This window comes from Aotus nancymaae, unplaced genomic scaffold, assembly GCF_030222135.1.
Source record: "Aotus nancymaae isolate 86718 unplaced genomic scaffold, 86718_ANA_hifiasm-v0.15.2.pri h1tg000021l, whole genome shotgun sequence".
Lineage (NCBI taxonomy): Eukaryota > Metazoa > Chordata > Mammalia > Primates > Aotidae > Aotus > Aotus nancymaae.
This window is the reverse complement of record NW_026988433.1, coordinates 27,908,756-27,929,564: the sequence shown is the minus strand read 5'-3', so window position 1 is coordinate 27,929,564 and position 20,809 is coordinate 27,908,756. Positions and strand designations below refer to the sequence as shown.

The window sequence follows — 20,809 nt, the reverse complement described above, 5'->3', positions numbered from 1 at the left end:
GATTTTGTCTGTGTATGTCAGTGACTGAGAGTCGTGTTAGAATCTCCCACTATTGTTGTGGATTTTTCTGTTTATCCTTGTTCTGTTTATCCTAGTTTTGTTTTATGTATTTTGAGGCTAAGTATACAATGTTTAGTAATGTTCTGTCTTCCTAGTAAATTGGACCTTTTCTTGTTAAGAAACATCCCTTGTTATCTCTAGTGATGCTTTTTGTTGTAGGTCTCTTTTGTGTGATACTAACTATAATCATTTTCTTTTAATTAATGTCTACTTGGTATTATCTTTTTTGATCCTTTTACTTTTGGCCTTTCTGGCTCCTTATATTTAATGCATGTCTTCTGTAAGTAGCATATATTTTTTCTCCAATCTGATAATCTTCGTTTTTTTTCATTGTACTGTTTTTTCTCTATGTCATTGTTGATATATTTGGTTTTAAACTACCACCTGACTAGTTGCTTTGTATTTGTCTCACTTGTTCTGTGTCCTTTTTCTTCTCCTTTCTTGTTTTCTTTTGGTGTATTTTTTGTTTTATTTCTCCTCCTATTAGTTTGTTAATTCTTTGTTATTTTACTATTCTTTTAGTGGTTACTCTAGACATTTTAACATTTTTACATTTAGAGTAAAAGCAACCTGTTCTGTCGCTTTTTACTCTTCCTATATCTCTTAATTTTCATCTTCGTACTTGGAGAATACCCGCTAGTATTTCATTAATACAAGTCTCTGTTGAGGAATTGTAATCATTTTTGGTCTGAATATGTCTTCATTTCAGTCATTTTCTTGCATTAAAATTCTAGGTTGGTAGGGTTTTTTTTTCCCTCTACCTTTTAAAGGTGTCATTTTATTGTTTTCTGGTTTCCTTTGTTTTTGTTAAGAAGTCAGCTGTAGGTTTGTTGCTTTTAAAATATGTATCTTTCCTTACTTTTTGGTGTTGAGCAGTTTTATTGCAATGCCCCTAGGTGTGGTTTTTCTTTGTGCGTTTGTGCTACTTTGGGATCAATAGAGCTTCTTGAATGCATGGAATATTCTTTACCATTAACTGTTCAAGCATTACTTCTTTCCTATTTTCTCTGTTCTAATTCTCTCTTCATCTATCTCTAATCTGCTGTTAACTTCATCTACTGAGTTTTAAATTTTAATAATTTTACTTTTGAGTTGGCTTCTTTTTTATAGTTTACAGTTCTCTTCTGAGATACTTGATTTTGTGTTTTATTTCCTTTAACACATTCAGCTTAATTATTTTGAAGCACATGTCTGATAATTTCAGTATTTGGATATCTCTCTTATTTGTTGTTTCTTTTGTTTTTGTACATCTCTTATCTCTTGATATACCTGGTTTTTTTTTTTCTTTTTTTGAGATGGAGTTTTGCACTGTTGCCCAGGCTGGAGTGCAGTGGTGTGATTTTGGCTCACTGCAACCTCTGCCTCCCGGGTTCAAGTGATTCTCCTGCCTCAGCCTCCCGAGTAGCTGGGATTAGAGGCACGTGCCACCACGCCTGGCTAATTTTTGTATTTTTAGTAGAGACAGGGTTTCACCATGTTGGTCAGGCTGGTCTCAAACTCCTGACCTCATGATCCTCCTGCCTTGGCTTCTCAAAGTGCTGGGATTACAGGTGAGAGCCACCACGTCCAGCCTACCTGGTTATTTTTTATAGAATGCCACACATTGTATATGAAAAGCTGTCGATGTAATTTGAGGATCTGGATATTTTCTCCCTCCAGAAGGGATTTGTATTTGCTTTTGTACAAGCTAGTCTTGGACAGTTAGCAACCCAGGTTACATCAACCTAGTCAGAGATCAAGATGATTTGAAGCAGGATTTTGATCCTGTGGTGGTTGTTGAATTCACCCTTATTTTTTGGTGGGTAATCCTTCAGGATGCTAACTTAGATGCTAACCTCCTTGATGAGCCTCGAGCTCCTATTTTTAATCTCCCTTCCCTGTGAGATGGTATTGAAAGATATGTTTGGCTTTTGTCTTTAAGGCAGATGCTCTAAGAGAAAGCAATCCTGAATGCCAGGCTCACTTCTCTAAGTTTCTGTCTTCTTCCAGATCTTGGCCTTTTATTTTCTTATTTTTTTGAATCCTCTTTGATACCCTGTGAGGCATTTTAAAAACCGTTTTGCCCAGATTTTCTAGTTGTTCTCAGTGGGAAGGCTGGTCTAAATTATTTATTCTATCATTAACTGATATAGAGTCCAGACTACCCTCTCCCCCACAATTTAGATTTCAACACAAGTTAATGGCTATCTGGGAATGAGGTAATATGGGCCCTGGAGTTCTGTACTGAATTCAAGTCCCCCTAACAAAGGGAAGCCTCCCTTTTCTGCCTTAAAGTTAGATTTTTGCTTTCCTTATTTGTGCTTTTTAATTTTTCCTGCGGCTACACTAGGGTAGGGTTTGATGTAATAGTCCTGTAGCCAACAAGGTAAAACTTGTGGCTCTTTCTGCATGCATGTGCCAAGCTTTGGACTTACTGTCACCTTTCTTAGGGTGCTATCCTGTCTTTGATTTTTTCATTTTCTTAATTTAGCATGTCTCTTTGCCACAGAGAAACTTTGTGAGTGGTTCAGAGGAACTCCTACTTTGTGCTCAGTATCATTCCTTTAGTGAGCTGCTGTTTCTGATGGGAGAATACTTTCACATGTGGTGGGACAGGAGGAAAAGTTTGAGGAACACTGGCATATAGCTTCTAACCTACCTCGTTGAATGTATCTACAATAACATAGTTAAGGTTAATTCCTAAACTGTACGTATGTCTCTTTTGGGACCTTTATAGACCCAAAGAATCTCCATCATTATCTTTGTCTTTCTGTGTGTCCCTTTTTTAAATGAAAATATATTTGAGAAGTAATATCCCTTTTTTCCTGTTTTCTTATTCCACTGTTTTCCTGAGTTTAATACCATTAAAAGATTTTTAACACCTCACAAGACTGGCTTTCATCATGAATAGAAAGGGAGGGGAGAATCTGTTCTCATTGGGTTGGAAGGAGAGAAAGCCTAATTAGCACCAAACTAGGCAAGGACAAGATAGCAGATGGACTGTGGGGATTGGTCTAGGTGTGAGGAATGGGGGAGTTGGCTTGGAACTCAGAAATTTCTGTGCATATCTGTATTGACTACAGAGCAGGTCTCTTTCTCTTTATATTTCAATTTGTAACTCCTTAGAGTCCTCAGCTCTTGCCTTAATTGGCAACAGATAGGAGTCTTTATTCTCTTTCTTGGCAGGTAAGATAAGGATGAATAGATACCCTTCTAACATCCAAATTGTTTCACTCAAAGCTTTTTTAAGGGATAGATTCTTAAACTTCGAGTATACACTATTATTTTGACAGTACTAAACTTCTGGTATTATTTTGACAGTACGGAATAAATAAACGGTTAAGGGCTGCTTTGAAACTTAACCACCATGTATAACACTGTCTCTGTGAGGAAGAGTTTCCAAATCTTAAGAGTTGGCTTTAAAATGAACTTTAGAAACATTAGTTATTGGTAAGTTGAGGAATAGCATCTGTTACATAGATAATGAAATCTTGAAGAAAATTTTCCTTGTGATTGTAATCGATGTTTTTCTTTACAGGGCTTCTTATATGCATATAGTATTAGTACCATTATTAAAACCACAATGAATCTCTACATGTCCATGCAAAAACCAATGACCAAAACCTCAGTTAAGGCATTGTGCAGACTCATTGAACTTCTCAAGGTAGGTTTTAGATTATTATGCTTTGCCATCATAATTGAAAAATGACCCGGGCTTAAATTTGGATAATCTTGTAAGATTTGACTACATGATTATGTGAGAACAAAAAATTATAAGAAAGTACTTATCTCTCAGCTGAATAAAGGAACTAGCCATTTAAAGAAATTTCTGAGTAACTACTTAAGAGTGGTCATTGTATTTAAGCTTTATTAAATAAAGCTAATCTGTGCAGTGCAGACTTAGTAAAAAAAAAAAGTTAATGTAATGAGAAAAGAAAGAAATTGGAAAAGTTAGCTTTAATATTATTAGTAAAGTTTTACTCATGGAAGTTTTAAAAACGTTGCATGAGTTAAAAAAAAAAATACTTGTCGCGAGGCATGGTGGCTCACACCTGTAATCCCGGCACTATGTGAGGCTGAGGTGCGTGGATCATCTGAGGTCAGGAGTTTGAGACTAGCCTGATAAACATAGTGAAACCCCATCTCTACTCAAAATACAAAATTAGCTGGCATGGTGGCACATGACTGTAATCCCAGCGACTCAGGAGGCTGAGGCAGGAGAATCGCTTGAACCCAGGAGGCGTAAGTTGCAGTGAGCCAAGATCGCGCCATTGCATGCCAGCCTGGGCAACAAGAGTAAAACTCCATCTCAAAAAAACAAACAAACAAACAAAAAAAACTTATCTAACATTATCCATTATAGTGTTTACATGCATATGAAGTTAGTTAACATAAGGCTATTTATTTTTCTTTATATTATTTGTTAATAGATATATTATTATATGTTAGATTTATTATGAAATATAAATATAGAAGAGCATATGTGTGTCTTAGAATATATATGTAATACATAAGCATAGTTTAAAAAATAATGATAAACACCTAAATACCCACTGTCCCCCTTAAGAAATAGAATGTTACCAGTATTTTCAGAGCACTCTGTGTGTCTCTTCCTAATTGCATCTCAACCTGTCCACCTCAGAGGAAACTACTGTCCTGAATTTAATATTTATTATTTCCTTGTTTTTCTTGTTAGCTTACCAAATACAGATGAATCTATAAAACATTAATTGTTATGTATGTTTTTGAAGTTTATATTAGTGGAGTAGTATTTTATGTATTTTCTGATTGGCTTTTTTATTCAGTGTTGTGTTTTTTACTCAGCATTTTGTATTTGAGTGTATCAATGTTAGGATGAGTAGCGCATCCATTTTCATTGTTGTATAGCTTTCCTGTGGATAGACTCTGGGTTATTTCCAGTTTTGTATCATAAACAATGCTGCCATTCTTGTATGTGTTTCTTGGTGTACTTGTGCAAGAGTTTTTCTAAGGAATTATATACCTAAAAGTTGTTTACTAGATTGTATCTTATGCATATGTGCAGCTTTTCAAGATGATGTCACATTGTCTCTCTAGATACAGAATATATATACATATATATATATATGTATATGCCTCCCATAATACATTAAAAAATTACATTAGAAATAAAATTATATTTCCAATTGGCCAACACTAGTATTATTGAACTTCATTTTTTTTTTTTGGTAAATTAGTGAGTATAATTGGTTTTGATTATGATTTTTAGTATTTAACCCCTGATTGTTAGTGATGGTAAATATCCTTTCAACTATTTATTAACTGTGTTTCTTCTTTTGTGAAAAATCTGTTCATGTCTTTTCATTTTTTTTTATTGGATTGTGTGCCTTTAAAAAACAAAATCTTTCATTCATTTTGGTCTTCTTATATCCTGAACACTATTCCCTTGTACCTGGTAGATATTTTGTGATACATCGGCTTGCGTTTTTATTTTCTTTATAGTGACTTTTGGTGAACAGAAGTTCTTAATTTTAGTATAGTTGAATTTATCAGCCCTATATTTACTTTGTAAGATTTTTTGTTTTTTGAGATGGAGTCTCGCTGTGTTGCCCAGGCTGGAATAAAGTGGCGCCATCTCAGCTCACCACAACCTCTGCCTTCCAGGTTCAAGTGATTCTCTTGCCTCAGCCTCCCAAGTAGCTGGGATAACAGGTGCATGCCACCATGTCCAGTTAATTTTTTTATTTTTTAGGAGAGACAGGGTTTCATTGTGTTAGCCAGGCTGGTCTCGAACTCCTGACCTTGTAACCTGTGCGCCTCAGCCTCCCAAAGTGCTGGGATTACAGGTGTGAGCCACTGCGCCCGGCCTGTAAGATTTTTTTGTATCTCATTTACAAATCCCTTTCCTATCCTAAGGTCATAAAGTTCTTCTATAATTTTGCCTAAAAGTTTTGATTGTTACAAAATTATCTCTGATTCTTTTTAGGCAATAGAGCATATGTTCTACAGGAGAAGCATTGTTGTTGCTGATTCAGTTTCACATATAACGCAGCACCTTCAGCATCAGGCTCTTAATTCTATTTCTGTGGCCAAGGTATGCAAATAATTATGTATTTAGTATAATTATGTTATCTTTTTTGTTTGTTCTTCTGTAGTTTTGTATGTTTTCTGGTTTAAACTGTTTACTCCATTCCTTCAAACATAATATGCTTGGTTATTTATCTCCATATTTTACAGTTTTTACTTCGAGTTATTGGCATTATCTTTTCTGTGAAATTGCAGCATGTAATACATTAATACGCTTCTTAAAAAAAGACATTGTTTGCACTTTTGAAATTGATGCATCATTTAAAAAAATGATTTCTTATTAAATTAATATGGAAATATTAAAGTATGCCTTATACATTTGCTGTTTCTGAGAGTACTAAGGGATCACATTATATAAGTAAAGTATAAAATATTATTAGAAGCTCAATGGGGAAAATATTTGTATATGCTCTCTTAAATTGAATCATGGAAAAGATAAGACGTTTTTCTTCTGAGTCTTTTGTTACTGCCTCAGAAACAAAATGAATAGTTTTCCTGTTCTGTTTTTAAGAAAAGAGTGATTTCTGACAAAAAATACAGTGAACAGCGTCTTGATGTGCTCTCTGCTCTGGTTTTGGCTGAAAACACTCTAAATGGACCAAGCACAAAGCAACGGCGACTTATTGTTTCTTTGGCACTAAGTGTTGGCACACAGATGGTAAGGGTATTGCTATTATGGAACAGAAATGAGATCTGAGATTTCACAGTTCCCTTGTTATTGACCCTAGAAACCTTTGACTGCAACTTCTCTTCTTTTCCCCATCCCTGATAGAAAACATTTAAAGATGAAGAACTCTTTCCACTTCAAGTAGTCATGAAAAAACTGGATCTTATCAGTGAACTTAGAGAACGGTAAGTAGGACTGGGATATGCTGTAGTACTCTAAAGACAGGGTTAATAGAAACATTGATTTTCTTTTTAGCATAGCAAGAGAAGAAATAAAATCTAGATAGAGCATTAGTTCCTTTCTGTAACTTCTTTAGCGTGACTGAAATGAGACTGTGACTAAGGATCATATTTATTTAGCTTTGCTTTTACAGGAAGCATGTAGCCCCTAGAAAACCTCACATGAGAAATAGCAGTGCAACCTCAGAGCATCTGGCAGACTCTGATGCATATTGTGATTATTATGTTGGGTATCTTTAGTGGACTTAAATTGCTGCTTTATAACACAGCTTCATCTATTTGTGTGAGACTTAGAGGTCCATGATATGTAGTGTTCTGTAATTTTATTTTCAGACATGAATTTGAATTATGTTGTTGAATTAGTTTTTGGAAGGCTTATTTTTGTAGCTACGTCTGGTTTTCTTGTTTTCTTTTTGTTGAGTAAGCAGTAAGTTTCTTGAAGGGAAATAGGTCTTTTGAATTTTTATTTCCAGCTGAATTAAGGTTACAGCACAATTTCCATTTAGTATTCATAACTTATTTTTTGTTGTTTTGAGAAGCTGACATTTTTCTTTAGTGGAATTTAATTTTCCGCTCTTGGAAGAAATATTGAACCTTCTTCATTATAAGATATTTAATGATCATTCTGTTGCCCTCTAAGGTGTGAAATAGTCACTTGGCAAAGATGATAGACATGTTAAGTGTGGGGTTTGTTTTTTTTTGTTCGTTTGGTGACAGTTTTTTTTTTTTTTTAAAGCTTTTGCTTTCCAGCTTAGGGTCAGGGAAAATGGAGCATGTGATGCAAGTATTTAAGTCTAGTCATAGCAAATAATATTGAAAATGAATTTATTTATTTTTATTTACCAAAACCAAAAATGATAAATAAATAAGTTTATTTTAAACTCTTCTATTGGAATATTATGCATATCATTTTTCAAGTATGGTTTACAACTAAAGCATATGTGCAGAATTCTGACAACGTGAGGTCTTGGAGTGTTTGTTACCTTTGTTTCATTTCGATAGTATTTCTTTTGTGAATTTTCTATATTATGTTGTGTTAAGTGATGTAGGAATGCAAAATGTGTAAGATACAACTCTTGTAGTAGATGTCGCTCCTTTCATATTGTTTTGAGATTCTTCAGTTTTGATGTGACTGATTACTATTTTACATTGTAGAGTCCAAACACAATGTGACTGTTGTTTTTTATACTGGCATCGAGCTGTCTTCCCAATTTATTTAGATGATGTATATGAAAATGCTGTTGATGCAGCCAGATTACATGTAAGTAAAGAATAGTATAAAGAATAACCCCATCATTTTAAAAGTCACTTTATAAACTATTTTATAATTGACTTTTGTAAACTGCATATTCAGTGTTTATAGCCTGTAGTTAAATTTTATGTTATTGTAAATGAAGTTAACATTAATATATTTAATTTCTTCATGTTCTTAATCATTTTCATTTCACTTAATTTTAGTTTGTCTTAGTAGTCTGACATTTACTCATCAGCAAATTATAATGAGAAAAAAATATTTGAATTTTTCTTTCTTTTTGGAAATAAGTATATTTGAATGCACTAGATAGGAAAGGATTAGTGATTGTGCTTTTTCGGTATATTTAGTTAAATTACATGCTTTAGGTTCTTTTTCTTAGTTAAGACAGTTGTGAAAAATCATTTTTCCTTCAGATTGAGGTTTTGCCTTTCAAGATAATTAACTTCTGTAATATTGTTTAGATTAGAGACTTGGTTTTTCTAAATTCATGTACATTTTAATTTTCTTCTTAGTACATGTTCAGTGCTTTGCGCGACTGTGTACCTGCTATGATGCATGCAAGGCATTTAGCGTCCTATGAGATACTTCTGGATTGCTATGACAAGGAAATTATGGAAATTTTAAATGAGGTAACATCATATTTGAGATTGAAAAGCTTAAAACACGTTTGGAATATAGTAGTTTGAAAAACATGTTTGATTGAAGCAGACTATCAGTGAGTTAAAATTATTTATATACTGCTGGGTAGAACAAGGAACTATTTTTAGTTATAGTATCACTGTTATGCTAATTGGTCTGTAATTCCTAATTTAGAAATCAGACTAGGAATTAGGAAATTTTAGATTTACTTTTGTAAATAGATACTTTAATTTAAAGTTGTTTATTAGAAGAATGCAAATGTGAAATAGGTTTGAATGTTGAGTCCTGCTGATGGTCCAGTTAAAGCAACTTAACTATTAACATTTTACTGAATTTTATTTACAGAGCTCCTAAGAGAAGGAAATTGTCTATTTAAAAGGCTTAGTGTGTAATGAAAGTAATTTGAACCCAATATGCATGCTCCTCCTTTTTTTAAGGAATTATGTATTATAAACACTGATATCTTTAACATTAAATTTCCATTTAGCAATATTTTTATTAGGAGGGAGGAATTAAAAATGAGGAAATTTTACAATATAATCCTACTTGGGTTTGATGAAATTGTGAAAAACTTTTTATAATTTCTTGTATTAAATATTCTTATTTAGAAAATAAAATACATGCCTGGCTAGTCATAGAACTCCTTGGTAGACCAGAAAAGATGATTAATTTTATTACCTTTAGCACAGTGAATTTTGTAATTTTTTCAATGGTTATTACAGGGAAGCGTTTTTTTCTTTCCTGTCTTGCATGTCCTCATGACCTTTCCTCCTTTGTTGCTGGTTTCCATAAATTTTATGCTTTAAGTTGCATATTCATGTTTTTTATAATGGCGCCATCAATCATTAGTTTTAGATTTTCTTTTCAAGAATATTAAACTTAAGGCATTAATGAAAATAAAAACTTAGAATTTAGGTAACTGCTTCTAACCAAAAAACCTCTTGATTTAAAGTGGACCATAGACATGTAGGGTAACAATACAATTGCAGTATCATTTTGAAAAATTAAAGTATCAATCTTTTGTGAATAGCATTTGCTGGATAAATTATGCAAAGAAATAGAGAAGGATCTGCGACTTTCTGTGCATACTCATTTAAAGCTGGATGACCGCAACCCTTTCAAAGTTGGCATGAAAGACCTGGCTCTTTTTTTCTCTCTGAATCCGATTCGGTTTTTCAATCGTTTCATTAACATTCGGGGTGAGTCTTTTGCTTTCCTTCTTAGAGTCATATTCTCTATTTTTTTTTTTTTTTTTGCCATACTATTAAAGAAACAAAACTTTGAGGGTATATTTAAATTTTATATTATAGTATTATTATTCTTTAATTACTTTTTGTTTCTTTTCTCATTTGTATTTCTTAATATCTTATTTTAGAGGAACAAATCTGATGTTCAAGGACAAGTTTTTTTTTCCTTTTTAGTTTCATTTCTCTTTTCTACTGTTTCATAAATTGAGGTTTTTTTTTTTTGTTTGTTTTGTTTTTGTTTTTTGTAGCTTATGTAACTCACTACCTAGACAAGACTTTCTACAATTTAACAACAGTAGCCCTTCATGACTGGGCCACTTATAGTGAGATGAGAAACTTAGCTACTCAGCGTTATGGACTGTTTATGACAGAGGCACATCTTCCCAGTCAGACTTTGGAACAGGTATAGTATAAAATGTTTTTTTTTTTTTAGCATACTCTGACTCTCGACCATAACAGTATTTTTTAAGGAAGTCTTTTTTTTTTTTCTGCTTCATTTAGTATGTGTTTATTTTTTAAGAAATTTGCCATATAAAATCTTATACATGACAACAGTAAAAAATTAGATGCTACTAAATTGCTTTATGAAGGAATTTACCACTGGCATCCTGCTTACATTCAGCCTTCTGTTTGAGCATTTGATATATATATATAGCTTTTTGGAACACACTAGGATAGTGAGGTGACTTCTGTAGAATTTTAAGAAGTTCAATCAAAGTCACAGTTAAGAATTCTAATCCTGGTTATAGTATATAAAATTTAATATCTTAGGAAAAATGGTTAAATTTAAATTTACAAATGTGTTTGTTCTTAAAATGAGGAGTATAGGAAAACATTGAGCTTTGTTAATTCAATTAGTTAATGTACAGTGTGGCAGTATCTCATGAATGTAATAATTTATGTTATCAGATAATTTGCATGGAGTTCTTTCTAAGATGATCCAGATAACATTTACCAAAAAACATTTATTCAGTTCTAAAATTTGAGGATTCTAGTTTTCCCTTTATCTTGCTGCATGTAGGGATTATTTCTAGCATTAGATCATATATTCTTTCATTCATTCACTGAACTATATTTAGGAATACAAAGATAAATGGAAACAGTCCCAGCTCATGTACAGTTTAGTGGGAGGAAAATATGTGTAAACTAACTTTTAGATTAGAATATGATAAAAGTTATAATAAAAACTTAAAAAGATATTGTGATGCTACTTTGAGCCCTAATTAGAAAAGGCTATGGAACCATTTATATGGTACCATTGGGTGTTAGAGTAATATCTGAAGAATGAAGGATTAATAGATAACTTGTACTTTAAAAGTGGTCTGTTGTGATCAAAAGAAGCATAACAATTTGGAATTAGACTTTCTAAAATCCCAAGGTCCTGCTGCTTCATAGCTGTTTTGCCTCAGAGAATTTTCGAAACTTCATTTTTGTTACTTGTGAAATTTAGAAGAATTATACCTCATATTTTAGAATTACATATAAGGAAACTTGCAAACTACCTGAAAAATAGTATGTATTTTATAAATGTCACAACATATCCTGACTACCTTTTAAAATCTGGCCATTAGTTTACTTTGTAGGAAAAAGACGTAGAGAAGATTGTTGAAGAGACAAATATTCTCAAAGCTGGTGGGAGATGACTGTGGGTCATGGATCTTTGAATATTTAAACTTAACTGTTTCTGTCTATGCAAAAGATAAAGTAATAAGCAGCCAGGTTTCCCTAAGGAGATAGTCTTGATTGTCTTTAAACCTTTGGTAATACCTTTTATATAGTTCTTCAAAATAACTTAAAAATATTAAGAAACAATATAATCAGTAAGTCACTATGCAGATAAAGTTTAACTGATTATTTTAATGAATTATAATAAAACTTTTCTGTGGATTATGTTATAGGGACTTGATGTTTTAGAAATTATGAGAAACATTCATATATTTGTGTCCCGATACCTCTATAATCTCAACAATCAGGTGAGTAGGGTTTAGAAATTTTTTTTAATGTGAGTGGATATACAGTGGGAAGGCTGAGGGGCAAGGAATTGATTCTCATGGGTGAAAATTAAAGGTAACAAAAAATAATTGTTTTAGGGACCTTATTTATTTCTTTGCTTTGATTGTACAGTTTGAGTATCCTTTATTTGAAATGTTTGGGACAAGACGTGTTTTGAACTTCAAATTTTTTTGGAATTTGGAACATTTGTATAATACTTACCAGTTCAGCATTCCTAATCTGAAAATTCAAAATCTGAAATGCTCCAGATCATAAACTTTCCGATGACCAACATGACACTCAAAGAAAATGCTCATTGCACCATTTTGGATTTCAGATTTTCTGATTAAGGATACTCACCTCTACTGTCTTCCTGAATACATTTTCAATTAAATTCTCCTTAATGAAATAGATTCTAAAATTATCTTTGGATAACTGTTTGACCAGTGTTTGCTATATGTTGTGTTGTTATAAGCATAAATTTGTTTCATTGCAGATTTTTATTGAACGAACAAGCAATAACAAGCATTTGAATACTATTAATATTCGGCATATTGCTAATTCAATTCGAACACATGGCACGGGAATTATGAATACAACCGTAAGAACTTTTCTTTGGGGGTTGGGTGGGTAATAGACCCCTGTTTAATAGTTTGGAAGATGGTTTTCACAGAGAATATTCTGGGAAATGTACACTACTAGTTTATATTTCACATGAATTTCCATTTTTTTTCTGGTTGGCAATAATTAAAATATCTGGTGCTAAAAGTGTGTTGGATGTGATGGGAGCTGTGATACAAAAGACACTTTAGGATAGCTTACCACCTCAGAGCCATCATTATAAATAGCATTAGATATTTGAGGACATCAGCACATTAATATATGTGTGTGCACACATAAATATATGTTTATCTGTTGATTCTGTGATTTCTGAATGTTTACTTTTGAAAGTGAATAATTGATAGTAATTTATTTAATGTTATTTATGCCCTTTTTGGTGCAGGGGTTACTAGTTATTTGATACCCAATCTGACTAAAAATACATTGAATCTTCTTAGAAATGGGCATTCACTTGAAGGAGTCATTTGAATTCTTATGCTGTTTTTCCCTCTGTAGAAAAAGAGAAGTCTTTGAATTTACGCAGTTTTCAGTGCACAATTAATTTCTCCTTTAGGGGAGAAGACTGTGAATGCTTAAGTAGTACAATATTATTAAACATGTTTGGAGTAGGGAACTGGGAGAAAACGGAAAGTTAACTTGGGATCATTTTAGTATACAGTGAGAAAGCATTGAAGATTTTGAGCCAATGATATGATTGGAGCTCCATTATAGTGGTTATCAATATAGAAGTGAAACATACAATTTTAAATTGAAAATAAGGAGTTATCCATGTAATGATCATGTTTGCACCTTTTGAGGATAAATAAAACTCTAAACTTTTGAGAGTAAGATCTTCGTTGACTTCTGTCATCTATCAAATGTTCATGTAACAGATATGAATGTATTTTATGTGTCAGGCACTGTGCTGGGCACTAGTGTGAGAAAAACATTTCCTGCTTTCACAGTAATCACAGGCATATAGATGTTCATTAGTTAATTACACCAATGAATGTAGATTAATGATGTCTGTTGTTGAAATGATCATAGAAATCAGAGGATGGCAGAATAGTTACCCACTATTAAGAATGGAAGGTATTAAAAAAAAAGACTGCCAAGGAGATTAAAAAAAAAGCAAAAGAAAAAACAAAGAGTAGTATAGTGTTTAAGGTACAAGATAAGTTCTCGAAAATCATCCATTTCCATAATTGGGTAAATGAATACTGAGTAAAAAGGGTACAAATTTGTCAGAATCATTAGTAATACTTGAGAGTGGGTGGGGATGGAAATGAATTTAGGGTTTTCATCTGTAGGTTGGAATTAATCTTATGCGATTTTCATCTGTAGATTAGAATTAATTTTATTGTGCTATTTTGACTTTAATCTCAGCTCATACCTCACTTTCTTAGGATTTTCTGAGTGTAGGTCAGGGCCTTTTGTTATTTATTCTTAAAGCACACACATACTTAATATTTTTAGAAATTATTGCAGTAGAGGTTTAATAATTTATTTAACAATACTTGTTTAAAATGTTTGTCACCTGTTCTAGAATATAAACTTCGTGAAGACAAGGACCATGTGTAGCATAGGAGAAGGCACATTGCCTTGCGCATAAGAGGTGATCAGAAATATTTATGGATAGATAATCAAATGTGTGGTATCTTCAGGAAAGTTCAGAGAGCATCATGTTTACTATCGCTCTAGACCTGGAGATTAGCAATAAATAATCTTATTGATGGAGAAACATAGAAACTTATGACTGGACGATGGCTTAAAAACTAAGGTCTTCAGTCTAGTTTTGTGATTCTCACTATAGCTCTTCGTCCTATCATGAGAATGTTTTCCACTTTTTTCTCTTTTTTTTCTTTTTTAGTAAAAATACGTCAGAGGAGCTGAAAGTTTTATGAATTTGAGCAATAAAAAACTTTAGGTATTTTCAGGTCCAATATGGAATAGACTTTATAATTAGTACTTTATAGGTAGTATAAATAGGTAATTATTATACAATAAAACTGATACGAATTGATTTGAATATTTATATTGTTTTTTAACTTTTTGAATTTTAATTTTATAGGTTAATTTCACCTACCAGTTTTTGAAAAAGAAGTTCTATATATTTAGCCAATTTATGTATGATGAACACATCAAATCCAGATTGATTAAAGATATTCGATTTTTCAGGGAAATTAAGGACCAAAATGATCATAAGGTAGGCTACCTATTCTTTTTAAAGTGTTTGTTTCAGCTATTGAGTATATGGCAATTATTTATGCTAAAATGCATTACTTAGACCTCTTGGGGTTTTAGTTTTATTTTCCCTATATTTTCTTACTCTGCATTATCTGTACGCTTAAGGTAAGAAAAAAGTTAAATGATCAATGTAGCCAGATGATACTTTATTTTATGCTTATTTTTAAACATTTAAATAATACAGAGTGAATAAATTGAATATCCACCTTCATTTTTCTTTCAATTCCATTTTCTGGAGGCAGTTGCTAAAAATGTAGTGCGATGGCTTTCAGGTAGCTTTGTGTATAAACATATATATTTATACACATATATTGATAGTTAAAATGAAGTAATATATATAGCATTTTGCACCGTGCTCATCACATGTCAGTACATACAGATCTGCTTCATTCTAAGAGTTGATAGGATACATCCGTGTATATCATAACTTACATAACCTTATTTAACCCTTTTCTGTTGACCAATATTTAGGCTTTTCTAATTTTCCCTCTTAGAAGCAGTGCTAAGTAACATCTTTACACATCTATCTCTGTAGATAGCAAGTTTCTGAAAACTTCCTTAAAGAGAAATTTCTAGGACAAAGAATATGAACATTTAAAATTCTGGTACATATTGCCTAGCAGTCCAGAAATACTGCACAATTGATATTCCTGCTGATAATTTATATGAATGTTGTTAGCTGGGCACAGTAGCTCATTCCTGTAATTCCAGCACTTTGGGAGGCCTTAGGTGGGTGGATCACTTAAGGCAAGGAGTTTGAGACCAGCCTGGGCAACATGGCAAAACTTATCTCTACTAAAAATACCAAGATTAGCCAGGCATGGTGGCCCATGCCGTAGTCCTAGCTGCTCAGGAGGCTGAGTGTATTGACCATTCTCATGCTGCTCTGAAGAAATACCTGAGACTGGGTAATTTATAACAGAAAGAGGTTTAATTGACTCAGTTCTGCATGGCTGGGGAGGCCTCAAGAAACTTACAATCATGGAAGAAGGTATATCTTCACAGGGTGACACGGGAGAGAATGAGTGCCCAGTGAAGGGGGAAGCCCCTTATAAAACCATCAGATCTTGTGAGAACTATCACTAGAACAGGGTAGGGAAAACTACCACCATGGTTCAGTTATCTCTAACTGGTCCATCTCAGGACACATGGGGAACTACAATTTAGTTGAGATTTGGATGGGGACAAAGTCAAACTATATCACTGAGGCACAAGAAGCACTTGAACCTAGGAGGTGGAGGTTGCAGTGAGCCGAGATTGTGCCAGTGCACTCCAGCCTTGGCGACAGAGCAAGACTCTGTTTCAAAAAAAAATGCTGTTGTCCTTTCACCTTCTAGGCTGAATTTTCCCATAGCGAAATGAAGAGTCTATTGAATTGTCTTTAAATGGCAGCAGGAGCATATAGCCATGTGGATAGAAAACCAACAGGCTTAGATGGGTCCTATATTTGATTTGCCATATATGAAACTATTTTTATTACTTTTCTTAAGATTCACCTAGTTCCAGCTCTCTTGTATAATGATTGGTAGCTCTCTTCAATGTCAGAGTAGCAAAATACTACTTTCTCATAGAATAATCTAATACAATTACAGATTACGTTTATTGGTAGAGAATTGTATTAACTCATTTTTATTGGAGCAGAAATTCCTAGTATTTAATATTCATACTATTAAGTAAGAATTGCTTTCTTATTATTACAAAATGAATAATTTTTAAAATCTCCTAATAACCAAGACTAAAAAGTAGTTTTTTAATTGGTGATGGTTACTAGAAATATTAATCCAGCTGATGTGTGTTCATTGGGAAGGAGTATGTTTCTAAGTCCCTAATACCTATTCAGCCCACAGAAACTTGGTCACACATCTGTGAACAAATGTTTCTGGGAGGAAGTGGTTTCTTTTTTCTGTCTGTTGCAGTTGTTGTGTGTTAGGACGTGAATAATTGTGGTAGGGAAATTAGGTTAGTGGCATTGATTATTAGTCCCTTTAGCTAATGTCAAAAGTAAAAAAATTATATTGACCTTTAACATTGGTAGTTTTTGTTCTACGAATTTTTAAAACTTAATCTTGAGTGATATTTTTAAGCACAATGAAATACAAAATTAGAAAGGAGAGTAATATTGGTATGGTTTATTTGGGAGAGATTTTGTGCTGTGGAAATCTTTATTAAAAGTAGCCTTAAAATTTTTTGTCTAGTATCCTTTTGATAGAGCAGAAAAATTCAATCGAGGCATCAGAAAACTTGGAATAACACCTGAGGGACAGAGTTACCTTGATCAATTCAGGCAACTCATCAGCCAAATTGGTAAGTTACGATAAAAGTGTTGGGAAATCAAGTACAGATCCCCACAATCTGTCTCGCATATTAACTATTTCACACTAATAAACAGCTCATGTGAGTTCCTGAGCTTAACTTTATTCCAATCAGGTAATTTTCTTACCCCGAAATTTGTAAGTATGATTAGACTGTTGCTGCAGAAATAATTGATAGACTGTAGACTAATCATTTAAATAAAACCTCTTCAATTATAATAAAACTTATTTAATAACTAACTTATCTCAAAGGTCATATTAATAATTGTAAACTGGTAAGTACCTACTGGATACCTACTCTGTCCAAGGCACTGTTTTGGGCTTCTAAAACATTCCCACAAGTTACAGTCTAAATATGAAGGTATAAAATATTTACATGAAAAATTATTAAGTTTTATGTTACAGCATTTTACTTGTGCATATAGAACTTGTCTTCTAATATATAGTATTTTATATTTAAAAGCAAGAATTACATTTCAAAATAATAATAGCTTAACAAAACTTTATACTTATTTGAGCTTTTCACATACATTAATAATCTTTATATGTTCACAGTAACCCTGTGAGATAGGCATGTAATTGTTTTAAAGATGAAAAAAGAGAAACTTAGAGAAAGAAATAAGTCGTGTTTGTGCGACTTAAACCAGAGTTATTTAGCTATAAGTCCAAATGGGTTTTATATTCTTGACAGTTTATATTAACACCAAGCAGTTAGTAAAATCTTATTGACTATATTTTGGGAAAATTTTGCCTCTTGAGATTGATTTATTTATTTGTCAAGCATTTACTGTTATACCACATTTTCTGTTAGGTGCTGGGAATAACAACCCCTTTGCTTTCAGGGAGTTTTAAATTTACCAGTGGGAAATATGTTATAAGCATTTCATTCTGGAGTAAAGTCACTGAATGCTAGTTAAGTTTTATCAGTTAATTGATTTGCATATTAGATATTTCTATTATGTTTTAGTATAAGAACTTAGAGAATTTTGCCTTTGTAAATGTTTTATTGTAAACCATTCAATATGAAGTATTGTCAAATAAGTACTGTTTTCTTCAAGAGGACATTTAATATTAGACAGCAAACTTATGGAGTAATAGTTCTTAACCTTTTTTGAGAATCTGAGGAAAACTTTGGGATGATTCCCCTAGAACTGATACCTATATGACATACTTGCACCATTTTGTATATAATATGCTACAGTCTGTATGCTTAAAGCTTGGGTCTGTGGAGCTCAGATTAAGAGCTGTCCTTGTAGAGCACTGTTGCTTAAGTTTTATTTATTCACATACCCAGAATTTTTGCATCCTGTGGATACTACCTGCACTATTACTTGTTTCATGTTTTTGTATTTTTTGAAAGTATAATTTTTCCTTAGAAATAAAAGTTGTTAAATCATGGGCCTTAGAGTGCTAGTCATTTTCCCCCTAAATACATAATCACTAAAGTGTTCTTTGGTGTGCCATCTAATGTCACCTTGGTTACCACCACGTTGTAGTCCACAGTTGGGGAATATTATCCTTTTCGCTTGAATCCATTATTTTACTCTTTATTCTCTTCATAGAAAATATAAATTCTTTTTTTTTTTTTTTTTTTTTGAGATGGAGTCTCGTTCTGTCGCCCAGGCTGGCTGGAGTGCAGTGGCTTGATCACCGCTCACTGCAACTTCCACCTCCTGGGTTTAAGTGATTCTCCTACCTCAGCCTCTCAAGTAGCTGAGACTACAGGCGTGTGCCACCATGCCCAGCTAATTTTTGTATTTTTAGTAGAGATAGGGTTTCACCATCTTGGCCAGGATGGTCTTGATCTCCTGACCTCATGATCCACCCACCTTGGCCTTCCAAAGTGCTGGGATTACAGATGTGACCCACCACGCTTGGCCAATATAAATTCCTTATCTCTGCTTATAAACCACTGTAATGTGCTTTTGAGTCTGATAAATATCTTGAGAAAAGGTGTAAAGGATCTGGGAGCAAAATGGAAAGCCTTTTTGACTAATAACTTGCCTGCTGAAATAATAATTAACATTTATTGAGCACTTACTGTGTGCCATGGCTGTTCTTAGTGCTTTATATGTTTTAACTCATATGAACCTTACCACAACATTTATAAAGTATTAACAACAAATGTTTCTAGGTGCTGGTGATATTTATGACAGTAAACAAAGTTTCTGTCCTTATTGAGCTTAATTTACCAGATGAAAAGACTGAGATACAGAGAGGTAAATATCTCTCTGAGATATTTAGAGACCTAAATAATTTGTAGGTCTCTTAGCTAACATGTGGGAAACCAGATTTGAACCCAGGTGGCCTGGCTTCAGAGCTTTTTTTTAACTCTTAATATCTGGTCTATTCGAGGCTCTCCTATTTCGCTCATCAGACTTTGGTTTGATGGTTTGGAGGAAAACAATGAAACTAGACATTTGATTTTTTTAAAGATGCACATTAAAAAATTTTTAACGTTAAAATTTAACATGTTAAAATTTGTGAGTTCCATTATAAACTGAATTCTGACTATTTGCCAGGACGTGTTCGCTCTAGGGATGGAGCAGTGAAGAAGACAAAGGCTGTACTCATGGATTTTGCGCTCTAGGTGGGGGAACGTGCAGACAGAAAGATACATAGTATGTCAGTGATAAGTGCTGGGTAAGGAGATGGAAGAGGGCTGGGCACTGCTAGTCAGTGATGTTCAGGGAAAGCAGGAGGTGACATTTGAGCAGGGACCTAAATAAGGTTGAGGCGTAAGCCATGTGCATCTGGGGAAAGAGTATACCAGACAGAGGCAACAGTAAGTGCAAAAGCCCTGACTCACTTCACATTTTTGAGAAATAGTCAGGGGTTGGAATGGAGTAAGCAAAGATGTAAATGGCAGGGCATGCTATCTGAAGAGCAGCAAGGGGCAAGATCATGCAGGGCTATACTGACCACGTAAAGAATTTGGATTTTATTCTGAGGTGGAAAGGCATTACAGTGTTTTCCGAAAAAGCATGATATGGGGCCAGGCATGGTGGCTCACGCCTGTAATCCCAGCACTTTGGGAGGCTGAGGCAGGTGGATCACTTGAGGTTAGGAGTTCGAGATCAGCCTGCCAACATGGTGAAACCCTGTCTCTACTAAAAATACAAAAATTAGCCAGGTGGACTAGTGGTGGTGGACACCTGTGATCCCAGCTACGCAGGAGGCTGAGGCAGGAGAATCACTTGAACCCCCAGGTGGAGGTTGCTGTGACCTGAGATCATGCCACTGCTCTCCATCCTAGGTGACAGAGTGAGACTCCGTTTCAAAGAAAAAAAAAAAAAAGAAAGCATTATACGCTTTAATTTAGTTTTTAAAGATTTGCTAGCTGCTCTGTAAATACTGTACAACACTGGGGAGTGTGGCAGGATGCTAAAAGTGGAAGTAGGGAAATGAGGAGACCATTACATATTGCAGTGCTCCAGCCAAGAGATGGTGGTGGATTGGCATAGGAGGATATTTGTCAAGGGGGTGAATGAAAAGTGGGTGGATCC

At 33.7% G+C, this 20,809-nt stretch overlaps 1 protein-coding gene across 3 annotated transcripts in view; it reads left to right on the top strand.

Annotated features, from left to right (window-relative positions):
- The window catches only part of WASHC4 (WASH complex subunit 4), a 60,857-nt gene that overhangs the window by 26,663 nt on the left and 13,385 nt on the right, over positions 1-20,809 (top strand). For all 3 annotated transcript variants that reach the window (XM_012469191.2, XM_064379901.1, XM_012469193.2), the window contains 12 exons: positions 3,578-3,703; positions 6,005-6,112; positions 6,617-6,763; positions 6,878-6,957; positions 8,167-8,272; positions 8,779-8,895; positions 9,936-10,104; positions 10,401-10,555; positions 12,051-12,125; positions 12,641-12,745; positions 14,816-14,950; positions 17,187-17,295. In XM_012469191.2, coding sequence (XP_012324614.1) covers positions 3,578-3,703; positions 6,005-6,112; positions 6,617-6,763; positions 6,878-6,957; positions 8,167-8,272; positions 8,779-8,895; positions 9,936-10,104; positions 10,401-10,555; positions 12,051-12,125; positions 12,641-12,745; positions 14,816-14,950; positions 17,187-17,295 — 1,432 coding nt within the window. The remainder of the gene's footprint in view (positions 1-3,577; positions 3,704-6,004; positions 6,113-6,616; positions 6,764-6,877; positions 6,958-8,166; positions 8,273-8,778; positions 8,896-9,935; positions 10,105-10,400; positions 10,556-12,050; positions 12,126-12,640; positions 12,746-14,815; positions 14,951-17,186; positions 17,296-20,809) is intronic.